We start from the raw sequence: 21,107 nt of genomic DNA, 5'->3' as shown, positions 1-21,107 counted from the left end.
AACCCTGGGCAGAATATTAATACCTCCACCAAGAAAGGAGACTCAAAGTAAGTGAGAAAGCAGAGATTTGACACCAGGCAATTTGACGCCAACTCCTTTATTCTAGGGAGACACTATACATCGTGGTTTGGTGCTTTCCCACACCTGGCCTGATCTGTTCTTTTGAAAACATTCACGTTTCATTGTTTGCTCTCAGAGCTCCATAGACCAGCAGGGCTTGTGCACAGTGGCTGGTCTTCCTGCACCATGGCATCTGCAGAGTGAGGAGAGAAGACTTTCTTTTTTTAGAAATTTATTGTTGTGGTCCGGGAGGTGGTGCAGTGATAAAGCTTTGGACTCTAAAGCATGAGGTCCCAAGTTCGATCCCTGGCAGCACATGTGCCAGAGTGATGTCTGGTTCCTTCTCTCTCCTCCTATGCTTCTCATAAATTTTTTTTTTAAAAAAGAAATTTATTGTCATTTTACTTTATTATGTGTGTGGGAGAACAGAGCACTGCTCAGTGCTGCCATAAAATGGAGCTGGGTATTGAACCTACAGCCTCTGGGGCCTCAGGCTTGCAAGTTGGTGCTTTCACAAACTGAGCTCTCCCTGGCCCTGAGGAAAGTATTTTGATTCCATTTGGTCCAGAATTGCTAGAAGCTTTTTAAGGGAAATTATATATAGTTTCTCTTCTTCCCTATTTATAGAGTAGCTTCCAGATCTGCCCTCGAAATCAGGCATGAAAGTATCTTTAGGGATTGTGTGTATGCAGTCATGTAGAATTTGCCAGAAGGACAGATATCTCAGAATCTACTCTGTGGGACTTTGAACTTGATGGCACCTTTCCCTCTAGGACAGTGTTGTTTCACATGGGAGACTGGTATGAATCCATAAAGGGAACACCCAGTTTTATTTTACATTGTTCTCCAAGGAAGAAATGTGTTCAATGCAGAACATGTTGAAGGGAGATCAGTATTTTTCCACCATTTTTTGTGATTAACAGTGGTTTACAAGATTAAGATTAAGTAAGATTATAGGATATAGTTCCACACCGTACCCACCACCAAAGTTCTGTGTCCTCAGGCTCTCACCTTCCAAAGATAACCACCAGAGCTGGAGTTCTTACAAGTCTTAGAAATAGTTTGCTTGAGGGAGTCGGGGTGTAGTGCAGCGGGTTAGGCACAGGGGACGCCAAGCGCAAGGACCAGCTTAAAGGATCCCCGTTTGAGCCCCCTGCTCCCCACCTGCAGAGGAGCTGCTTCAAAGGCGGTGAAGCAGGTCTGCAGGTGTCTATCTTTCTCTCCCCCTCTCTGCCTTCCCCTCCTCTCTCCATTTCTTTCTGTCCTATCCAACAATGATGATGACATCATCAACAATAATAATAACTACAACAATAAAAAACACAAGGGCAACAAAAGGGAATAAATAAATATTTTTTAAAAAAGAAATAGTTTGCTTTTTTTCCCTTCCAAATTTATGTATATTTCAATTCTCTAGATTCCACATATGAGTGAAACCATCCAGTACTTGTCTTTTACCTATTTACTTACTTCACTAAGCATAATCACCTCTAGTTCCATCCACTTTGTCCCAAAGGACACACTATCATTTTTTTTTTATTGTAGAGTAGTATTCCATGGAATTAGTGTTTGAGTGTCCTTGGGATAAATGCCTAAGAGTGGGATTGCTGGGTCATAAGGTAATTCCATTTTTTATTTAGTTAAGGACTCTCCATCCAGTCTTCCAAAGGGGCTGCACCTGTTTGCATTCCCACCATTAGTGGAACAGACTCTTTTTTGGGAGAACAGTATTTCTACACGTCTTCCTGGGGTCATCTGTTTCTCTGGTGTAGCTTACACACAGCAGCCTGGGGACAGCTGAGGGAGCCGTCAGTGCTCTGCTGTGCATGGTGGAGAGGCTGCGCGCTTCCAGCTCTGGCTGCCCTCACCCCCCATCCCTCATGCCCAGCTTGTCTCTGCTCACTGCTGCCCACCCGGCTTGTGTCCCTGTCCCTGTGTGTGGGGTTGGTCACACAGTGTGTGTACCAGTGTCTAAGGGACTCAGCCATGCTCCGCACTCATTGCCCAGGGTCGGCAGAGGTGCCTTTTTATTGCGGAGTGCTATCTCACTGTCTGCTGACAGACATAACTTTCTCGTCTGCTAGAAGTAAAGCCACCGTGAACGTGAATATTCACACCGTTCTGGGTGACATGAGCACTTCCTTGTTGGGTGCTTCCCTGGAAGTGTCACTCCAGGCAGAGGCTGGGTGCTGGTTACCGTGGCTTCTCCAGTGGGCCACCCTCACCGACAGCGAGAGCCTGATGTTATGGGCCACGGTGTGAGTGGCGTCCTCAGTCCTCTAGGCATTGGCTGTTGGGATGGTTGTGCACTTGCTGACCTGAGTCACTGCTCGGTCCTGGGACACTGCTGGGTCAGCATGCACGGTGGCCCATTTAGCTCACTCACTGCGCTGCCTTGTGTGCGTGGCAAATAGAGATTTCTGCAGCCATCCCTGATGGCAGTTTTACAGCGTTTATCACCAAATGAAAATAGTGAAACCCCTGCCCTCCTCAGGGTCCCACCTTCCATGTTCATCTCTACAGATTGGCTGCTTCTAGATGCATCCACGTGTGAAATCAGGAGGCCACCCATCTTCTGTGACTGACTGCTGTCACTTGGTGTGTTGTCCTACAGGCATTTCTGTCTTGGCATTACTGGAACTTCATTTCATTTACTGCCGGTTAATCTGCGGTACAGATGCACTGTGTGCCACTTGTCCATTCTTCAGTTATTGGGCCCCTGGTTTCTTTCTGCCCTTTGGTTTATGAAGCATGCTCTAATCGCAGTATACATTGCAGCAGCTTGCGTGCGCCTTAGTGCCATGCTGGGCTCCCTAGAGCTATGTGGTGTGAGGGGGGCCTGGCTCTGTGAGCCATCGCCCTTTGCCACGAAGCTTGCTTTTCCTGCAGGACTGGTCTTGGCACCCTTATCAAAAATTTGTTGATCACAGACATGAATTTATATGTGCATTCTCAGTTCGGTTTCGCTGTCTTGGATGTCTCCCCTCTCCCCCAAAGATTCACTTGAGAAAGAGGAAGAGAGAGAACCAGAGCATCACTGTGGCACATGTATGTAGTATGGGGAGCTCAGGGCCTCGTGCTCGAGACCTCGTGCTTTCTCTGCTGTGCCACCTCCTGGCCCATCACTGTGTGTCTTTTTTGTAAGTGCTTCCTCCCCATTTACTGCAGCAGTGTTCTGAGTGTCTGTTGCAAGGCAGGCACTGTTTTCACATGTGCTGCGAGTCCTTCTGAGAATAAAACAGACAAGACCTCTCTGCAAAGGGCAGCCAGAGTAACAGGCTATGTGATCCGCAGGATGAAAAGAGGTTTCTCTGGAAGGTGGAGCCCTCGAAGCTACTTTGTGGGGACTTCATTGTCTTTACAAACCACCACATCACAACAGCCTCTCTAACCTGGCTGGGGACAGAGCCACCACATCTGTGAGCCCAGAGCAGTCTGGAGCAGCTCTGCTAAGCAGGCGAGTGGGTTCACAGAGCCTTGAGGGCACAGCCACATGAAAAGCTGTCTGCGGGTTCGCAATGTGCTCAGAGTTCAGGGCGGCTGGGGGCCGGATGGTGGCCCGCCTGGTTGAGCACACCGATTACCATGCGCAGGACCCGGGCTTGAGCCCCACCTCCTCACCCACAGGGGAAGCTTTATGAGTGGTGAAAGCAGGGCTGCAGGTGTCTCTTCCTCTCTCCCTCTCTAGCCCGCTTCCCTCTCACTCTCTCTCTGTGTCCAATAAATGTCCCTCTCACTCTCTCTCTGTGTCCTGGTTGTTCAGCTGCTGCACATTGATGGCTAGACAGCTGTGATTTGGGTCACAGTGACCTCTTTGGTGCCTGTCTTGGGGCCCTGTGGGGACTGTCAGGAGCAGACAGGCGCACTGTGTGTGGCCGCCATGCAGGTTCCTGCATGCTGGGAAGGGTCCTGTGGACTTTGAGAACAAGCGGAGATCTGTCGGAGGGCGTGGCTTGTTTTTGGGGTGGGGTCACCCGCTGGGAGTTCTGCTCCTTCCAGAGAGGTGCTGCCCAGAGCCTGCGTGAGCTGTGTCCATGGCCTTCTGGTCGGAGGGGCGTGTGCCTTGAGGACTGGCAGGCAGCCCGTGGGGAGGAAAGCCTGGCGGTGCCAAGAGAAACTGGCCAAGTGCCAGAGACTGTCTTTACGTCTTTCTCCCTCACCCTTGGCTTGAGGCTTGCTGCCACTTCTGGACTCCACAGTCAAACTTACTAGAATTATTTCCCAACAAATTTCTTCTGAGTTGCGGGAGCTTGACACCTGCTCAAATCACTCATTTATTCTGCCCTGGATGAGTGTCTTGGATAGACTACCTTTTGCTTGATTAACTTGTGCTATTTCTCTAGCATTGAAGTGTAACAGTTTAGCCGTGATATTTTATTATAGAGACATAATATGGGAAACTTATGATAGAAACTTTTAAACTAACCAAGAAAGAAGAAAGAAAAAATAAAGGCATATAATGAGTCCCCGTGTACTTGCCAGCTTTTGCCGGCCCTTGGTTTTATTCCTTGCCTTCCTGTATTCCTCCTCACCCTCCTCTTTCTCCCACTCCTCCCTCCTCTTCCTCTGGAATATTTTTAGGCAAATGGCCAGGGGTATGCTTTCACTGTAAACACTCGAGTATCTTAATAGCTCAAGAATCCTTTATTATTTTTTTTAAGCACAGCCACAGGACCTTATTCACACCAGTCATCTTCACCTCATTTCACACCACCTACTAACTGCAGCCAGTCGGGGCCACATTTCTCTGTGGGTTTTGAGGGAGACATTTTTACACTTGGATTGTTTGAATCAGGGTCCAAACAAGTCTAGTGGTTATTTTTAAAATTCTTTTTTTAAAGAGAAAATTAAGGGAGTGTGAAACCATTTTTGTGCAAACTATTCTAAGGGAGTACTGCTGTTTTGACAGCCATTCTGTCTGGGGCTTAGTTTTGTTTATCTGTGCAAAGACGTGTCAGAAGAGCTGGTGTCTGCTGTTTGTGATTTAAAAGCATCATTGTGGCCAGGGAGGTAGCTTAGTGATTGAGCACAGGACCCTCCTCTGTGGGAGGCTCTGGGTTTAATTCTTGGCACCCCACATTCCAGGAATGGTGCTTTGGTTCTTGTCTGTAAACGAAATTATTACGGGGGGTGGGGGGTGTAGGTTAGGGGAGGACGAAAGTCTTTCCAAAATGGGAGAAAGTGTTTGTGACTACACTTACCGAGAATCCTGCAGCATGAGGAGGGTGGGAGGATCGGGGAAGGCTCAGGCCTGTGGCCACACCTGGCAGAGGTCCCCCACTTTGCCAAGACTGGCAGGTGTCACAGGCTGTGCTTCCCTCTGTAGCCCCAGGAGGGGGATTTCTGACGTTCATTTTCAGCTGTTTTTTTTTTTTTTTTTTTTTTTTTTTTTTTTTTGTCTTACCTCACATCTGTGCTTGGTTCCACCAGGACTCACAAAGCTGGATCGGTGGCAACAACGAGCCCCTGACTGGCTTCACCTGGCGAGGTGGCTGTGAGCGGGAGACAACGGGCATCCAAGTCTGGAATGAAGTCTTTGTCATCGACAGGCCCGACGGCACAAAGGTAAGACCCTGCAAGCTTTCTGCTTGACGAGTTTACTGGTGTTGAAGGTGAAAGCGGCACAAAACAGTCACACTGGTGTCTGGTAACGCACCACCCGAGAGCTTTAACATGGACAGTGATGCCACAGTGGCAGACGCTCACCAGCCCTTCCCCCCACAGAGTCCTGACATCCGTGTTCACTGTTGGACATGTGTGGCCCGTCACTGACTGACTCAGCATTCTGATCATTGCACCTCACAGGTGGCCGTACTGCTGATGGACACCCAGGGGGCCTTTGACAGCCAGTCCACCATCAAAGACTGCGCCACCGTGTTTGCCCTGAGCACCATGACCAGCTCTGTCCAGGTGAGGGTGGGCACCACATGCAGGGGTGGGCGAGTGGGGCATGGGCCTTGGCTTCCCCTCCAGAAGACCTTTGTGGAAGGGGAAGGAAGCGAAGGACCGGAATGGCAGCCCTTTCCCGTGCCCACCAAGTGCTTGCCAGGGAGGCGGCAGAGCAACAGCCTTCTAAGTGAAAGACATGATTGTACCTTGTAGTTGGTTTATCTAGTTGTAATTTTTTTTTTTTGAGATTTAAAAAAAAACTTAAAAAAAAAAACACATTCTGGTGGTATCTGGAACATGTGGTCCCACTTAACTGCCATGCTGAGTTTGGAGTCTAGTTCTGAGGGTGGGAAGAGAGTGTAGCTGCTACCACAAGGCAAAGAGGGCTCTGGACTCTGGCTTGTCTGTGTTAGAGGGCTGAGGGTATCTGTCCATGTCCACTCAGTGGCGCTCTTAGCGACCTCCGTCTCCTTCATTTTTCCGTTCACCCTCATTTTCTGTGTCAGTGAGATGGTACCACCAGCGCCCCCTTCTGGCAGGTGGACGCTGCATTGTTGTGTTGAGTAGAATGGGGACCAAGAACCCTGCCTGTCTGTCTTCCCTTCATCCTCACTCAGTCACCACTTTCCTCAGCTTTCCTCTCTGTACTGTCACTCCAGGGAGGGGGTCAGCCATAGGGCTAGTCTGCTTCTGATCACCCTTCTCAGGCAGAAAAGCATCCCTGAGTCCTGGTGCGCTCTAGTCATGCCGTGGCCCTCCCCTTAAGTATTCCTCTAGATTAGCTGTGGTCTGATCTTAATCCTAATTATAGCACAGCAGGGTTTCCTTCCCACCTATTAAATGGTCCAGACTAAGTATGGTAGTTGTAACCTTTGCCGTGGCTAGCTCTGGGCCGTGCCTTCAGGTATGAGGAGGCAGCCCTGTGCCCTGGCATGAGTACTCAGTATTACCTTGTTGATTTGTTCAGCTTTCTGGCTTCAAGAAGCCTTGTTTTGGACAACCACACCAAGACTGTAACCACGTTCTTACCTGTAGATGAGGACTTTGCCCGTCTTGCTTATCTGCCCTGTAGCCGGTGCAGTCGCAGGAGATAATGTAGACAGGAGATAATGTAGACGAAAGCGCTTTCTAGACTGAACTTAATCACAGAGATTAAACCTACTTCTCACTGCTTTCTTCCTGGCTAGATCACCAGCAAATTGATTTTTCTTGTCATTCATTCAACAAGTAATTCTTGAGCCACCATTAAGCACAGGGCAGTGTATGAGAAGTAGTGTTGATCCAAGATAAACCTGCCCACTGTGCTTCTCCGGATGGAGAGCCCCCAACTCGAGCCTATCCTGACAGCTGGTGCTCCGTGTGGCTAGGCACACGTTGGCCTTGGTTTGGAGTTTCGGAGTTGAAACTTGGAGTTTGATGGCCCCAGTAAGTACTTAGATTGAAAGCACCCCGTCTGGAGTAAGTTAGCTAAGAATATTGGTTCCCACGTGCTGCCCTATATTGGCTATTTATATTCTTCACCTAGTGCTTCAGCAAGATCATCACTTATTTGCTGCTAGGACAAATTGTCCTATTTTTGGAGTGGCCCTGTTTTCTCAGAAGTAATTTCTTAGCAGAGGTGACATCTGTGGACATGCTGGGGTCATATAGGTCACCTTGTAAGGACATGACTCAGGAGGTCCTGGGCGTTTGGGCCTAGTGAGTCTTTTCTCCTCTTCCCTCCCTTGAGAGCTTGGCCCTTCCATTACCTGCTCTGGCCTGTGCCAGATCCCGCAACAGCAAGTTCCAGAAAGGGCAAGAGTGCCACCTGCTGGTATTTTTTTTTACAGTGACCACAGGTGGGTGCAGTTCTGATTTCTAGAGACGGGCTCCTTACAGGCATCCCTTTATGGATGGAGCTGTGGCCCTCCCCATGCTGACTTAGCCAGATGGTTGTAGGATGACACCCCCCCCCCCATAATGATCCTGTCTTAATGTTAAAGAAACTTTGGGAAGGAGAAGAAACTGTCATGCACTTCTGCTTTTTTTTTTTCCCTCCAGGATTATTGTTGGGGCTCGGTGCCTGCACCACGAATCCACTGTTCCTGGAGGCTATCCCCCACCCCTTTGTTGCCCTTGTTGTTTTATTGTTGTTATGGTTATTATTCTTGTCATTGTTGTTGGATAGAGAGAAATGGAGAAAGGAGGGGAAGACAGAGTGGGGAGAGAAATACACCTGCAGACCTGCTTCACTGCCTGTGAAATGACCTACCTGCAGATGGGGAGCCGGGGGCTCGAACCTGCATCCTTATGCTGGTCCTTGCACCTATGCTTAACCCACTGCACTACTGCCCCCCCCCCCACTTCTGTTTTTATGCCTGGCACTTTGTGGGCTTAACTTGACCTATGTCTTTGATCTTTTGTGCTGTTCCCCACCCCCCGCCCCCCATAATTGCTATCCCCACTGTCATTAGGAGCAAAGAAAACCAGCTCCATGCCGACCAGTAAAGTCACACACAGTTGGCCATTCACAACGACTTGCTAATATAACATAATTTTATTTTCAACAGGTATATAATTTGTCTCAGAATATTCAAGAAGATGATCTTCAACACTTGCAAGTACGTCTGAAAGAATACGTGCCAAAGTATTGAAAATACTTATTGTGAATTTGTACCATAGAAGCCCAGTATTTGAAGTTCAAATATTCTATGTTTTTAAACTGATGGACTTAACTCCAGGAGACTATATATATATATATATATCCTGTCTGTTAGAAAACTGAGTGCTTGATCTTAAAATTATTTTTAAAGGTCCTGACACCTGGTTGTCTTATACTGAGTACATTTACAAGTGTCTTCTTTCAATCTCCTGGGGGGCATTATTTTAAATATTGATTTCACAGTTATTTACAGAGTATGGAAGACTTGCAATGGAAGAAATCTACCAGAAGCCCTTTCAGGTAAGTGTTTTATCATTGAGAATATATCTCCTGTGAACCTGAACCACCTCCTCAGGTAACTCTGAGGACAGTGCTAGCGATGGGCCCAGGAGTTGCTGTGATTGTAATGTAGAGCTGCCCGGCTTGGCGTGGTGGGTTGACAGGAGAGGGAACCGTGCACACAGGTTGGCTCTTCACGGACCTCTTGACAACCAGCGTGCCTCTGATTTAGTTACATGTGATAACAAAAATTACTGCTTGCTTTTTTATTAATTGTTATTTAATGAGAGAGACAGAGAGAGACACCTGAGCACTATTCAGCTCTGGCTGATGGTGGCGCTGGGGATTCAGCCATGGGCCTCAGAACCTCAAGCAGGCAAGTCTTCGCAGAGCCATGATGCTGTCTCCCCTGTCCTTGCTTACTTTTGTGTGGTGTATTCCAAGTTGAGGGTAGCCCTGTTTTATTTTAGCTTTACATAGAAAAGTTACAACGCTTATGTCCTTCCCTGCTCCTTCTGCCACCCCCTGTGACCACAGGTCCTTGCGGTCACCGGCGCTGAGGTCACAGCAGAGAGAGAGGGAGAGAGAGAGAGAGAGAGAGAGAGAGAGAGAGCGAGCGCCTGCTGGAGTGCCTCACACTCCTTGCTCAGAACAGACTTTTATAAATAACACAAGTCTCTGCTTCTTTTCTGATGTGTCTGCATATAGGAGGTGAGAGTGATCTCCCCCCCCCCCATGGGGGTTTGGGTGCTTCTTGGTTGCCCCCCCGTGTGTGTCTAGATATGTTTGGGCAGGTTGTGGCTTCACTTTGTGTGTCTGGACAAAACATACCCTGTTTTGCTTCTCAGCCTCTCTGGGTCATTGCTGCCCCAGGGGACACTTGCCAGTGTCTGGAAGTAGCTCTGGGGTAGGGCTCCTGGCATGTGGTGCAGGGAGGTGGGGTGTGCCTAGCCAGAAGGCCTGTGGGTGAAGAGTGGCGTGGACTGGCCTGGCACCTCTGCCCAATGCTCGTGCTCTGCTGGCACTCATGTGGGTGGCCTTACAACAGAGTAAGCCAACTGGCTTCCGTGGTAGCGCTAGTGGCTACACAGACAGGCAGAGACCAGGGGATAATTCAGCTACGAACAAATCCGTTTTACTGTACAGGAGGCAGGGTTTAAATAGCAGAATGGAGCAAAGAACATTTTTCACATGTGTCGATGATGATGGGCTTCTAAAAGGTCAGAACCCTCATGGTGGAGGATCTAAGGATGAAGAGAATTGTTAGGGGTAGAGGAGAGTTCAGGGTGATTAGTTGCTATGGGGCAAGGGTGTTAATTAACTAAAGGTATTTAGAAAAACATGGTAATTATACCAGCAGGATGAAGTAAACAGAGAAAGGCAGAATACTGATATAAGGAGGGGTGATCAAAGAACAAGGAGATAGAGTGTGGGCCTTCTATTATGTTTCTGGCAAGGCTGCAGGGTGATGGAGTACAGTTTGTATGTGATCAAAGATGGTGAACTTATAGTGAACTTTTAAGCAGGCAGCCATTTGGTTTGTAACAAGGGAATGAGTTAAGTGTTAGGAGGTGTAGGCCCTTGTGAAGCTTGGGAGACTGACAAGAGGAAACTGAGTCAGGAAAACTTTTCCCTCCATGCTCCATCCCTGCAGGGAGAGGCTGACAGATGGGGTGTCTTTTCAGACCTCCATCTTTAGGTGGGAGTTCCCCTATACTCTAACCATGCTTTCATGATTATCCTACAGTGCTCCATCCAGAGTTTGCCATCTTGAGTGTGCTGGCTTACGTCTGAGGCCCTGGCTTTGTGCCCTGCCACCAAAAAATGTTTTGTCAGGGCTTTGGAGGTGGCTTAGTGGGTGGAGTGCATGCTCTCTCCTGTGTGAGGTCCTGGTCTCTGTCCAGCCCCCAGCACCAAATGGGAGCACTGTGGACCGAGACAGGTGGAATTCCGTGGATGGTGAAGTGGTGCTACGGTCACCCCTCTCTCAAAAGTACAGAGGGCAGCAGGGCCCTGTTTCATTGCCTGACACCGCATTAAAAATTTGCTATAAGAGGAAGACCAGTTCTAAATAGTCTCACTTAAAGGTGGAACTTAAGAACAAAGGACAGCAAGGGAAAACGTAAGGTGAAATTTGGACTGGGTGTGGCATGTTGCACAAAAAAAATAAAAAAAAAAAAAGCAAAGGACTCTGGGAAAGGAGGAAGGGAAGTGGACAGGAGGGACGTTGTTTAGGCAGGCAGGTGGGAGGAGACTTCAGTGGCTATGGGGCAATTTCCTGTAAAGTCTGGAAAGGCTTTTTTTTTTCCTTTTTTCCTGTAGACACTAATGTTTTTGATTCGAGACTGGAGTTACCCATACGAACATTCATATGGCTTGGAAGGTGGGAAACAGTTCCTTGAGAAGAGATTGCAGGTGAGCCCAGGTCACAGAGAAGAGTACAAGTCCCAAGCTGGGTGGGGGTGTGGGCTGCCTAGACTCCCACCTCTGAGCGTCACTGAGTAGGATGGCGACGATAAAACAACCAGGGCGACAGAAGGGAAAAAAATGGCCTCCAGGAGCAGTGGATTCATAGTGCAGGCCCTGAGCCCCGGCAATAACCCCGGAGGCAGAAAGAAACAAAAAGAAAAGCAGCCCCCCATCGTGGCCCTCTGTCGGGTGCTCCTCTAGGATGTAGGGTAACCCTTCCCACCACACAGCACGGCCCGGCCCGTTTACTCACATGCACAGAAGATAAACTTTTCCCTCAGTGTGTGAGGGTTTTCTCTCTTGCTCTGAAGTTTTTGTTCACCTGTGGCATAGTACCTTTCAACTCAAAAAAGATTTGGGGTGTCGCTTATCCTAAAGTGAGGTGAAAGCATTTCCGAATTATTTGAAAAGCATTTCCACACCTCCTCCCCCACCTGTGAAGATGATTCGAGTCATCACTTTTCTCTGGTTTGTTCAGAACACATCACCCAAACTAGCACGGCAGTCATCCTAACTAAGCTGGGAATTTTATACCAAAGGCAAGAAGCATTTTCACCTTTTCACTGCAGTGAATCATCAGTGATCACAGACTGAGCGTGAAGTTTGCAGAATTTGTACCAATGAGGCAGCCACAACGAGATGACGTTGGTCATCTCAACACCACAGTTCTGCCTCTCACAGCCTTGGCTTGTTTTCATGCCTTTTAAGGAGAGGAATGACAGCATCTAGCCGCCTTGGCCCGGCGTGTGCTTCAGAGAGTAAGCCATGCTGCTGCAGGGAGTATTTCAGCTGACTCGTTTGCTCTGTTGTGTGATGATTAGATAGTGAGCTCCTATCCTGCTCTTGATGGAGGGTCAGGTAGCTTCCAGGCTGTGTTGATCGTGAATGGTACTTACAGAAATGGAGATGCAGAGTCACCTGCCCCACTGCTTCATTACTCATAGCTTTTCTCCCCTGCAAGTGGGGCCTGGGGGGCTTGAACCCAGGTCCTTGCACATGGTAACATGTGTGTTCAACTAGGTGTGCCACTGCTTGGCCCCTCCTTCTAATTTATTTATTAAGATTGGTTTTGGAGTAGAGCCTTCGGGAATGTATGTGGAGTTGTACTAGTTTAAATAGTTACTGAATTTCTTTTGACGTTTTCTTCCAGAAAATACATACTTCCAGAAATGCAATGGTATATCCCAAAACACTGGTAATACGCATCAATATGAAACTCCTAACAGATTTCTGAGGTTGCAGGGACTTTTCTGAGGTTACATGAGCTTTTCACCGCCCCCTCTTCAGGGTTATTGCGGGGCTTAATGCCTGCACTAATCCAACTTCACCTGGAGGCTGTTTTTTTCCCTTTTGTTGCCCTTGTTGTTTATCGTTGTTGTTTTTATTATTGCTGTCATAGTTGTTAGAACAGAGAGAAGTCGAGAGGGGAGGGGAAGACAGAGGGAGAGAAAGATAGACACCTGCAGACCTGTTTCACCACTTGTGAAATGACCCCCCCCCCTCCACAGATGGGGAGCCAGGGCTCGAATCGGGAGTCTTATGTGGGTCCATGCACTTTGCACCTTGTGCTCTTAACCCACTGCACTACCGCCCAGCCCCCTGCTTTTCACCTTTCTTATTTTGCTCAGGGCAAATAAATTTGCACAGTACTATGCTTTCTCTTCACCACTTACATGCCTTAAAAGCAGATTCTTTCCTTGTGGTTTTGTGAAGTACAGGTGCTAGGCACTATGAGTAACCATTACTTGTGCTTCTTGGTCTCTTTGGCAGTGAACATAGGAGGAAACTTCTTTTCTGGTGTAAGACACAGCAGGGTCTTGGCCAGCCATGGGCCAGCAGCAGCACCTGATGTGAAAACTCCTGCTGCAGTGGCATCTGAGCTCAGTGCACATGCGGGTCAGCACAGGTGCACTTTCTCCCGGGAGCGCGTCCTCCTCTTCCTCACTGTCTCCGTCTGTCCGCAGGTCAGGCAGAACCAGCACGAGGAGCTGCAGAATGTGAGGAAGCACATTCATAACTGCTTCTCCAACCTGGGCTGCTTCCTCTTGCCGCACCCCGGCCTTAAAGTCGCCACGAATCCTAGTTTTGATGGGAGACTGAGAGGTGGGAATGCTATTCTTGATCAAACTAGAACTTTACTTGTTACTTTAGTTTTGTAAGTTTTTTTTTTTTACTGGTTATATATTTTTATTATAGAAAATTGTGTATGTCTTTTTTAAGTTATAGTTCTTAAAGACTTTATTTTTTTTAAGTTTTATTCTGCAGATTTAGAAATTTGAGATTTTTTTTTTTTTAAATAACTGCAAAAAGAAATCCAGTCACGCCTAATGATCGATTAATAGAATGTAGTGGTGTATTATCTAAACAGAAGTCGTGCTGACGTGCCATAATAAATTGTCTACTAGTAAAAAAAATACACTTTAGGGCACAGCATTGTATCACAAATTACAGTAGGGATACTTTGCAAGAGTTTAATCTAACTAGAGAATTCTGAGTAGCTGTATTTTTTAAATATAGCGCTTAAAAATGTAACCACTCTGTGCATACTTTTTCTTTCTTTTTTTTCTCCAAAAAATGACCTTGTGTGTGTGTGTCATAGAAATGCTGCTTTATTGCTGCAGAGGTCAAAGTTGAAAGCTTGAGAGGTGCAGGAGAGAATACAAAGGTAGCCTTAAGAAACTTGCTTTTGTGTATGTATAAAAAAGGCAAAGTTTATAAAAGTTAATTTACAGACCAAGAACAAAAGTGGTGTGCACACATTTATGTACAAGCATCCTCAAAATGTCAAAAAATTTAAATGCATAGCCCCAAAGAACAGAAAATAACCACTACCCCTTGCCAAAAAAGGAAAAAAAAAAAAAAGTCCCCAAATCACACCATAATTTTCTTCTGGGTGATCAGTCACTTCTGAAACCACCAAATCGTATGAAACACATTTTTCTTAGGGAAGGACACCAAAGCATGTGAGACTGGTTCCGTGGCTTCGTCAGATCTCTGAATTACCCTAGTCAGCACAGATGTACTAACCAGCAGGAATGCCTTACCCTCATGTTTTTAATCCTTAAACCACCCTCGCTCTGTGTTACTCAGTCTTTATGGCTTTTGTGCACACTTACATACTGTATCATGAAAAAAGAAAAACGACTGAATTGTGGATTTGGTGGTTTTAAAGACTTTATTTTAATGTGAGATACAGAAAGACACATATACCAGAGCACTGCTCAGCTCTGGCTTATGGTGATGCTAGGGATTGAACCTGGGTCTTGGAAGCCTCAGGCATGACCGTCTTTTTTTGCATAACCGTTAGACTGTCTCCCCAGCCTGAGACTGCAGGTTTTTATAAAAACATCTGGCTCCTTGAAAATTGTGTCAGACTGGAGAGCAAAGCGCTCTGCCCATGTGGGTATTGGAGAGCCCTGTGGTCTTTCTGGCTGCCTGCAGTTTGTTGCAAAGATCTTGTCTATTAATCTACCCATTTGACCCATTTGATGTGTTCTCTTCCTTAACACTGATTCCTGGAGTGTTTTCCAGGCTTATAGTATTACTGTATTTCATGTGTTTGTAGGACATGTACTGAGAGTCAGGTTCGATTCAGGTCTCCCTTTCAGGGTGATAGGTCTCTGTGGGCTTAGATTTCTTTGACAATAATGACTTGAGTGATAGGAATGGTATGACTAGGAAAACAAAACCTAGTATTTCAATTGCATACTGTTTCATGAATAATTTGCCTCTTAAAAAGGATACCTAACTTAATGTGGGATCTGTTTTGGTTTATCACAGCTTGCTTTGTGCTTTTTTATTCAGGCTGAAGGAATTATTAGGACTGAAGGGGTAGGGGAGGGAGAAGGAAGGGGGCTTGTGTGGTTTGCACAGTGATGTGACAGGTTGAGGAGTTTAATTTTTAAGCAAATCTACTTCAATCTGAGTGTGTAGCCATACTTCATGAGACAGAAGTTTATGAACTTTTACAAATGTTTTTTTTTTCAAACATGCTGATTAATTTCACGTTCATTAGATATTGATGAAGACTTTAAACGAGAACTTCACAATCTGGTCCCACTGTTGCTCGCCCCTGAAAATTTGGTGGAAAAAGAGATAAGTGGATCTAAAGTCACATGTCGAGATCTTGTAGAATACTTTAAGGTAGGAAAACACTTACATTAAATATTTCTCTCTAAGTAAGAAACACAGGTGACTTACTCATCTGTATAAGAAACCCTTTTTAGTTTAAAGAGAAAAACAAAAAGCTTGTGTAATTTTCCTGCTTGAATTGGATATTTAAGAGATCATAGCAGAACCTTTGTCCCTTTTAGACAGAATTCCTGACTTTTTCTCTAGCTCCGATATACCTCTATCTCATGCAACCTCCCCCCCACCCCCTGGCTTTGAGAAGACCAGCTGAAAGTTTCAGAGCCCCCTGACCCAGGGGAGATCATTGTGGAGAGTGGAAGGGAGAGCAGTTAGCTAGGGGTGTTGGCTGTTCATTCTGTGGACATGCAGTTCTTTCTCTCTTGTTCTTTGCTTAGCTGTGAATTAAATTAGAACCAGTAGACAGTCGAGATTGTCGTAGATTCCTATGCATACCTTCCTTCTTGTTCTTGAATTAAGCTGTGTGTTACGTCTTGAACTGAAATACATTTAACAATTGGATAATGTCAAAAACTGAGTTAATGTTCTCTGACATTTTTATTTGGGACATTTGCAATTTAGGAGAATTTTCAGGAAGAGAATTATGCGTTTTTTTCATCAAGTAGATGGCATTTTATATATGTTTTAAAGATGAGATAATAGCTTGTGGATGTTGGAATTGTATTTGGAAACATTTCCCTAGGGTATTATTTAGTAAAATTTACACCTGAATAATATTGAGAATTAACTGTGTTGAAATGATTTAAGTTTTTAATGCTTAGCCTTTTCATGTGATTGTGTGAAGCATTTGTATATTAATGGTTTTTCCTCCCCCTGGGAGATGTAGAGCCAAATTGGATAAGCTCCCAGTGTAATGAGTCTTCTGTATTTGCAGGCATATATAAAAATTTATCAAGGAGAGGAGCTTCCACACCCGAAGTCCATGCTTCAGGTAGTGTGTGCGTCACTCAGTCACTCATAGATGGAGAATAAAAACTCCATGCCAGAGAGAAACGCTGCCGATGGACACTGCTTCTTTGTATGCAGAGAGGCCGGGTGGACCGCAGGCAATGAAGACAGCACGACTTAGGTTGGGGCTCTTTATCGAGCGCACTCATAACTGCCGGCTGCACGTGCAGGCCCTCAGCTGTCAGACAACCTGGCTTTCCCATGTGGACGGGGCAGCTGAGGGCAGTCAGTGCGGTGCGCCAGTCATCACGGTGACTCTGGCTGCCTCCCCTTTCTCTTTCCTTTTAAAGGTCTCTTGGGACAATTATTTTTACCTAGTAGTTTGTCTTTTGTAAGATTTGATACTTAGGGCAAATTTTTCAAAAGTTTAATTTATGATGAATTGTGAAGTATTTTTTCCCACAAAAATCATGCAGTAGATATTGGGGAATTTCAAAATGTCTGTCATGTGACATTACTCATGAGAATCATTTGAGTAATTCTTGATTCATTAGGTCTGGATGACATGGCAGTTGTATCTAGTTTTTCTCTCATTCTCTCTTTCTTCCTCTCTCTTTTTAAAAAATCATTTATTTTAAAATTATTACCTCTTAGCTCTGGCTTCTGGTGGTGCCAGGGATTGAACCCATGTTTAGTTTTCTGTATCCTGGGCATATGTAGTCTTTTTTTCTCTACAAATCCATAGTAACAAACATAAGCAGACAGCTAGGCAGCACTCCTGCCAGAAGACAGTATGGTAGACTCCTTAGCTGGTGGCCTTCCCTCAGTAAGGGAGGCAAGAAACTGATGATCTTACTTTCACACTTGTTGGTTGTATATACTTTATGGTGACCATCAGAATTTATAGGGCCACCAAGTCTTTTTTTTTTTTTTTTCTTCCCCAAATAATTGATATAGTTTATTTCATTTTTTCAGGCAACGGCAGAAGCCAATAACCTTGCTGCGGTCGCAGGAGCCAGAGACATCTACTGCAAAAACATGGAACAGGTCAGTAGCTTTACTTGAGTTGGACCCAGAAGGCTTCCATATTGGGGGTGACTGCACTGTCCTTGCTCCCTCACCCCCTTCTTTGCTGGGAATCCATGAGGAACACAGTGACAGAGCTGGGGTGCAGGCCCGGGATTCTCCTGTCTAAGCTGGCATGCGGGGAGCCTGTGTCGCAGCTGCTGAGAGACAGCCAGTGCTCTGTGCGTGGCCCGCCAGCTCATGGTGGAAGCTCCTCCCTACCAAAGTGTTTAGTTGCCAGCATCCTTTTGCCCTGCGTGCTGTGGGGGTGGGGTGGGCGTGTCAGGTGGCAGACACTGAGTCTTTATGGGATAAAGATACTGCCTGTCTTTATGGGATGGGTCATGCCAGAAGCTTCCTTTGGCTGGACTCCCTTGTTAGAGGTTTATTGGTGAGCTGCCGGGAATCTGGTAGGTGGGTTGACCATTGGGCGTGGTGCCGGGGAGTGGAAGCCACCTGCAGTGTCCCCTTGCAGGTGTGTGGTGGGGACAAGCCTTACATTGCGCCGTCAGACCTGGAGCGGAAGCACCTGGACCTGAAGGAGGCAGCACTGAAGCAGTTCCGCTCAGTGAAGAAGATGGGCGGAGATGAGTTCTGCCGCCGCTACCAGGAGCAGCTGGAGGCAGAGATCGAGGAGACTTACGCCAACTTTGTGAAGCACAATGACGGCAAGAACATCTTCTATGCCGCGCGCACCCCGGCCACGCTCTTTGCACTCATGTTCGCCATGTACGTGGCTTCCGGACTGACGGGCTTCGTGGGCCTGAACTCTGTGGCCGTCCTGTGCAACCTGGTCATGGGGCTGGCGCTCACTGCACTCTGCACGTGGGCCTACGTCAAGTACTCTGGGGAGTTCCGGGAGCTTGGCACACTCATCGACCAGGTGGCGGAGATGCTCTGGGAGCAGGTGGGTCCCTCTCTCGATCTGTCTCTGTCTGTCTCTTCCTGTCTGTCTGTCTGTCTGTCTGTCTGTCTGTCTGTCTGTCTGTCTCTCTCACCCTGTCTCCTTGAGTGAACTCCTCTCCGTGGGTCCCTGTGGTGCGCTTGGCTGACTGCAGTCTCTTAACACCCTCTGCCTGACCCTTAGCCTCCAACGGATAGGGCTGGAGTCTCTAGAGAGGTTTATTCTCCTTTGGAAAAAAAAAAGCAACAGGGTGGTAAATAATGATTTCTGAAGGTGAGGGGATAGAAGCTCTGGGACCTTGTCTGGCCTGCCATGCCTGCCTCCTAGGCCCTTAGCGACCCCCACTCCACTGAGGGGAGGTGTCAGTGCTGTCGCTCTCCGTCTGAAGAAAATCCTGTCAGCCTGGATCAGTGAAGCCACAGCGATCACAAAAGTGAAAGAAATTTGGAAGCTCAGTGGTTTGGAAAGTGAAAAGTTGCTTTCTGATGTGGACGAGAAGCACTGAAAGTACTCCTATGGGTCCTGCTTGCCTCCTGAGGCCTGTAGTGATTTCCCTGCCATCCTCCAGATGGCCTGAGGAGACACTACCCCCTGTCCAGGGGGAGCATGAGAAGGAGCCACTGCCTTGCCTGCCACCTCATGCCCCAAGCTGGAAGTCAGAACTGCACAACAGCCTCTGCTTGGGAAGGGCCTGGTGTGGGCCAGACTGCCCTGCTCGAAACCTCCCATGAGGAATGTCATGGCGGCCCTCAGAGGATGGGCCCCCCCACCCCCCAAAAAAGCTGCTATTTCCACCCATGGATGCACACGGTTGCCTGATGCTCCCACTTCTGGCCATCAAGTCTAGGCCAGCTGGAGGATGGTGGGTATCCAGGGTCATGCTGGCTGGAACCCAAGATGCTGATTGGATATTGCCATTTCCTGGAGGTTATAACCTTACACTCCAGGTGCCTGGGGTCTGGCTTCTTCAGAAAACACTCAGTTCACACAGATTGATCAGGAGCTTAAGTGTGAATATTTGTCAGATTTCATTTTTTAGCTCTTAAGAAGCAAACTCTCAACTTTACATTTGTTTGTTATATATCAGACCTTTTTCCCCCACCAGAGCACTATTCGGTTCTGGCTTGTGTTGGTGCCAGGGATTGAAGCTGGTATGCTTGGTGGTTCAGATTTGCCTGAACTGCTGTGCTATTTCTGCCTTCCCCTTGACATCACAACCTCCCTTAAAAGAAAAATCATCTAATTTAAATTTTGTGGCCTGTTAATTTCCTTAAGCCTAAATTTCTTTTTCCTTAGCGTGCACCTCACTGCAGTGTCTTTTGAAAGCCAGTTAGCTTCTTAAGCAGTATTCTAGGGTTTTAGAGGTGCTATGATTGCAAGACAGTTAAGAGGATGTGTGGAGGTCTCTTTTCAGTCGGTCGAGGTAAGTCAGAGTTAGTCAGAAGATCTGTGCGGCTCGGCAAACCGTGTCTAAATGTCTGCATTTCTCTTTCCTTTTGCTTCAGAGGAGTCCCAGGAAGGTGAGAAAGCTACACTCTCAAATTCTTGTGGTCTGTAAAATGAAAGCTCTTAGCTGCCAGGCCCCGGCCGCCCTCCTAATGCATCACTCCATGTTCCAGGTCTTTTCCAAACTGTTTGAAGTCACTAGAAGGCGAGTGGCCCGGCGTGCTCTGGCGTCAGCACAGCGACAGAGACTGCCACCCACCAACCACAAGAAGAGAAACTAGCCAGTGTTTTTAACCCTTTCTCTGCCGGGAGCGTCCCCGCTTAGCTGCGCAGGGCCGCCTAAAAGCTGTAACATAGGCGATGTGCTGCCGAGTGGGCCTGGGATGGCGCACGGGCTGAGCAGGAGGAAAGTTCTGTTGCTTGACCCAATGTCCAGCTGCATTGCTTGTTCCATCTGCACTTTGGTTTGTCTGTCTGTCCTTTTTTATTTGTTGGGGACCAGCCTCTTTTGATTTCCCACCTCCCAGTTGTATTCTCTCCATCGCTTCGACCTGAATTTTGATGCCTCCCTTTTTTTATTTTCTCTGTGTCTTTTTTTTACCTCATGTTTTTATTTGTTTTGCACATCTCTCATGCCACAGGTGTTGAAGCCCCTGGGTGATAATTTGATGGAGGAGAACATAAGGCAGTCTGTCACAAACTCTCTCAAGGCAGGCCTGACCGAACAGGTGACTTCTCATGCCCGATTAAAGACAGACTGACACGCAGTTCCTCCGGATCCTCTCTCCCTGCCCATGCTCGCTGTACAATGAGAACTTGAATCAAAAATAAACCAAAGTTTACAATCAACCGTAGAAGTAGTTTAGTGTCACTGGCTTCACAGACGGCTGGCTGCCCGGCCACAGAGTGTGATCGGGTGGGGGCACACAGCCTGCTCCTCCCCCCCCCCCGGCCCCCAGACCCCAACGGCCACGCCTGTGGAACGGCCAGGCCAGGCCTCATGCACTTTGTGCCACGCAAACGCCTGCCCCCTCCTTCACCTGATGTGAGTGAACCTTGTCTTATGTAAAAAAAAGGATATTTCAGGGAAATCTTTTAAGAAATCTATCCAGAGTCTAAGGCAGTGCCCTCAAGGCGTGAGTGTGTAGAGAAGCCACAGGCCACAGTGTCGGGCACCCAAGGCACAGACAATGAAGCTTCTTCCTGAGCCACTGCGGTCAGAGCCGACCTTGCTTTTACTGCCTTCACTACAGTGTTACACAGATGCATGTTCCAGAACCTGCTCAGAACTTGCCCGGCCTCTCGCGTAGCTCCGAA

At 47.3% G+C, this 21,107-nt stretch overlaps 1 protein-coding gene across 3 annotated transcripts in view; it reads left to right on the top strand.

Moving 5' to 3' along the window:
* The window catches only part of ATL2 (atlastin GTPase 2), a 56,508-nt gene extending 35,869 nt beyond the window's left edge, over nt 1-20,639 (top strand). The window contains exons 3-14 of one of the 3 annotated variants that reach the window (XM_016187231.2): nt 5,491-5,625; nt 5,866-5,970; nt 8,499-8,549; nt 8,834-8,890; nt 11,192-11,284; nt 13,303-13,441; nt 15,354-15,481; nt 16,362-16,418; nt 17,351-17,422; nt 17,916-18,347; nt 19,850-19,864; nt 19,964-20,425. In XM_016187231.2, coding sequence (XP_016042717.1) covers nt 5,491-5,625; nt 5,866-5,970; nt 8,499-8,549; nt 8,834-8,890; nt 11,192-11,284; nt 13,303-13,441; nt 15,354-15,481; nt 16,362-16,418; nt 17,351-17,422; nt 17,916-18,347; nt 19,850-19,864; nt 19,964-20,071 — 1,392 coding nt within the window. In that variant the 3' untranslated portion in view covers nt 20,072-20,425. The other 2 variants (XM_007520994.3, XM_060186877.1) reach the window with 2 other exon arrangements.
* Nucleotides 20,640-21,107: the final 468 nt, after the last annotated feature.

The sequence above is a fragment of the Erinaceus europaeus genome, chromosome 3, assembly GCF_950295315.1.
Source record: "Erinaceus europaeus chromosome 3, mEriEur2.1, whole genome shotgun sequence".
Taxonomy (NCBI): Eukaryota; Metazoa; Chordata; class Mammalia; order Eulipotyphla; family Erinaceidae; genus Erinaceus; species Erinaceus europaeus.
This window is presented reverse-complemented; position numbering and strand designations above follow the sequence as displayed.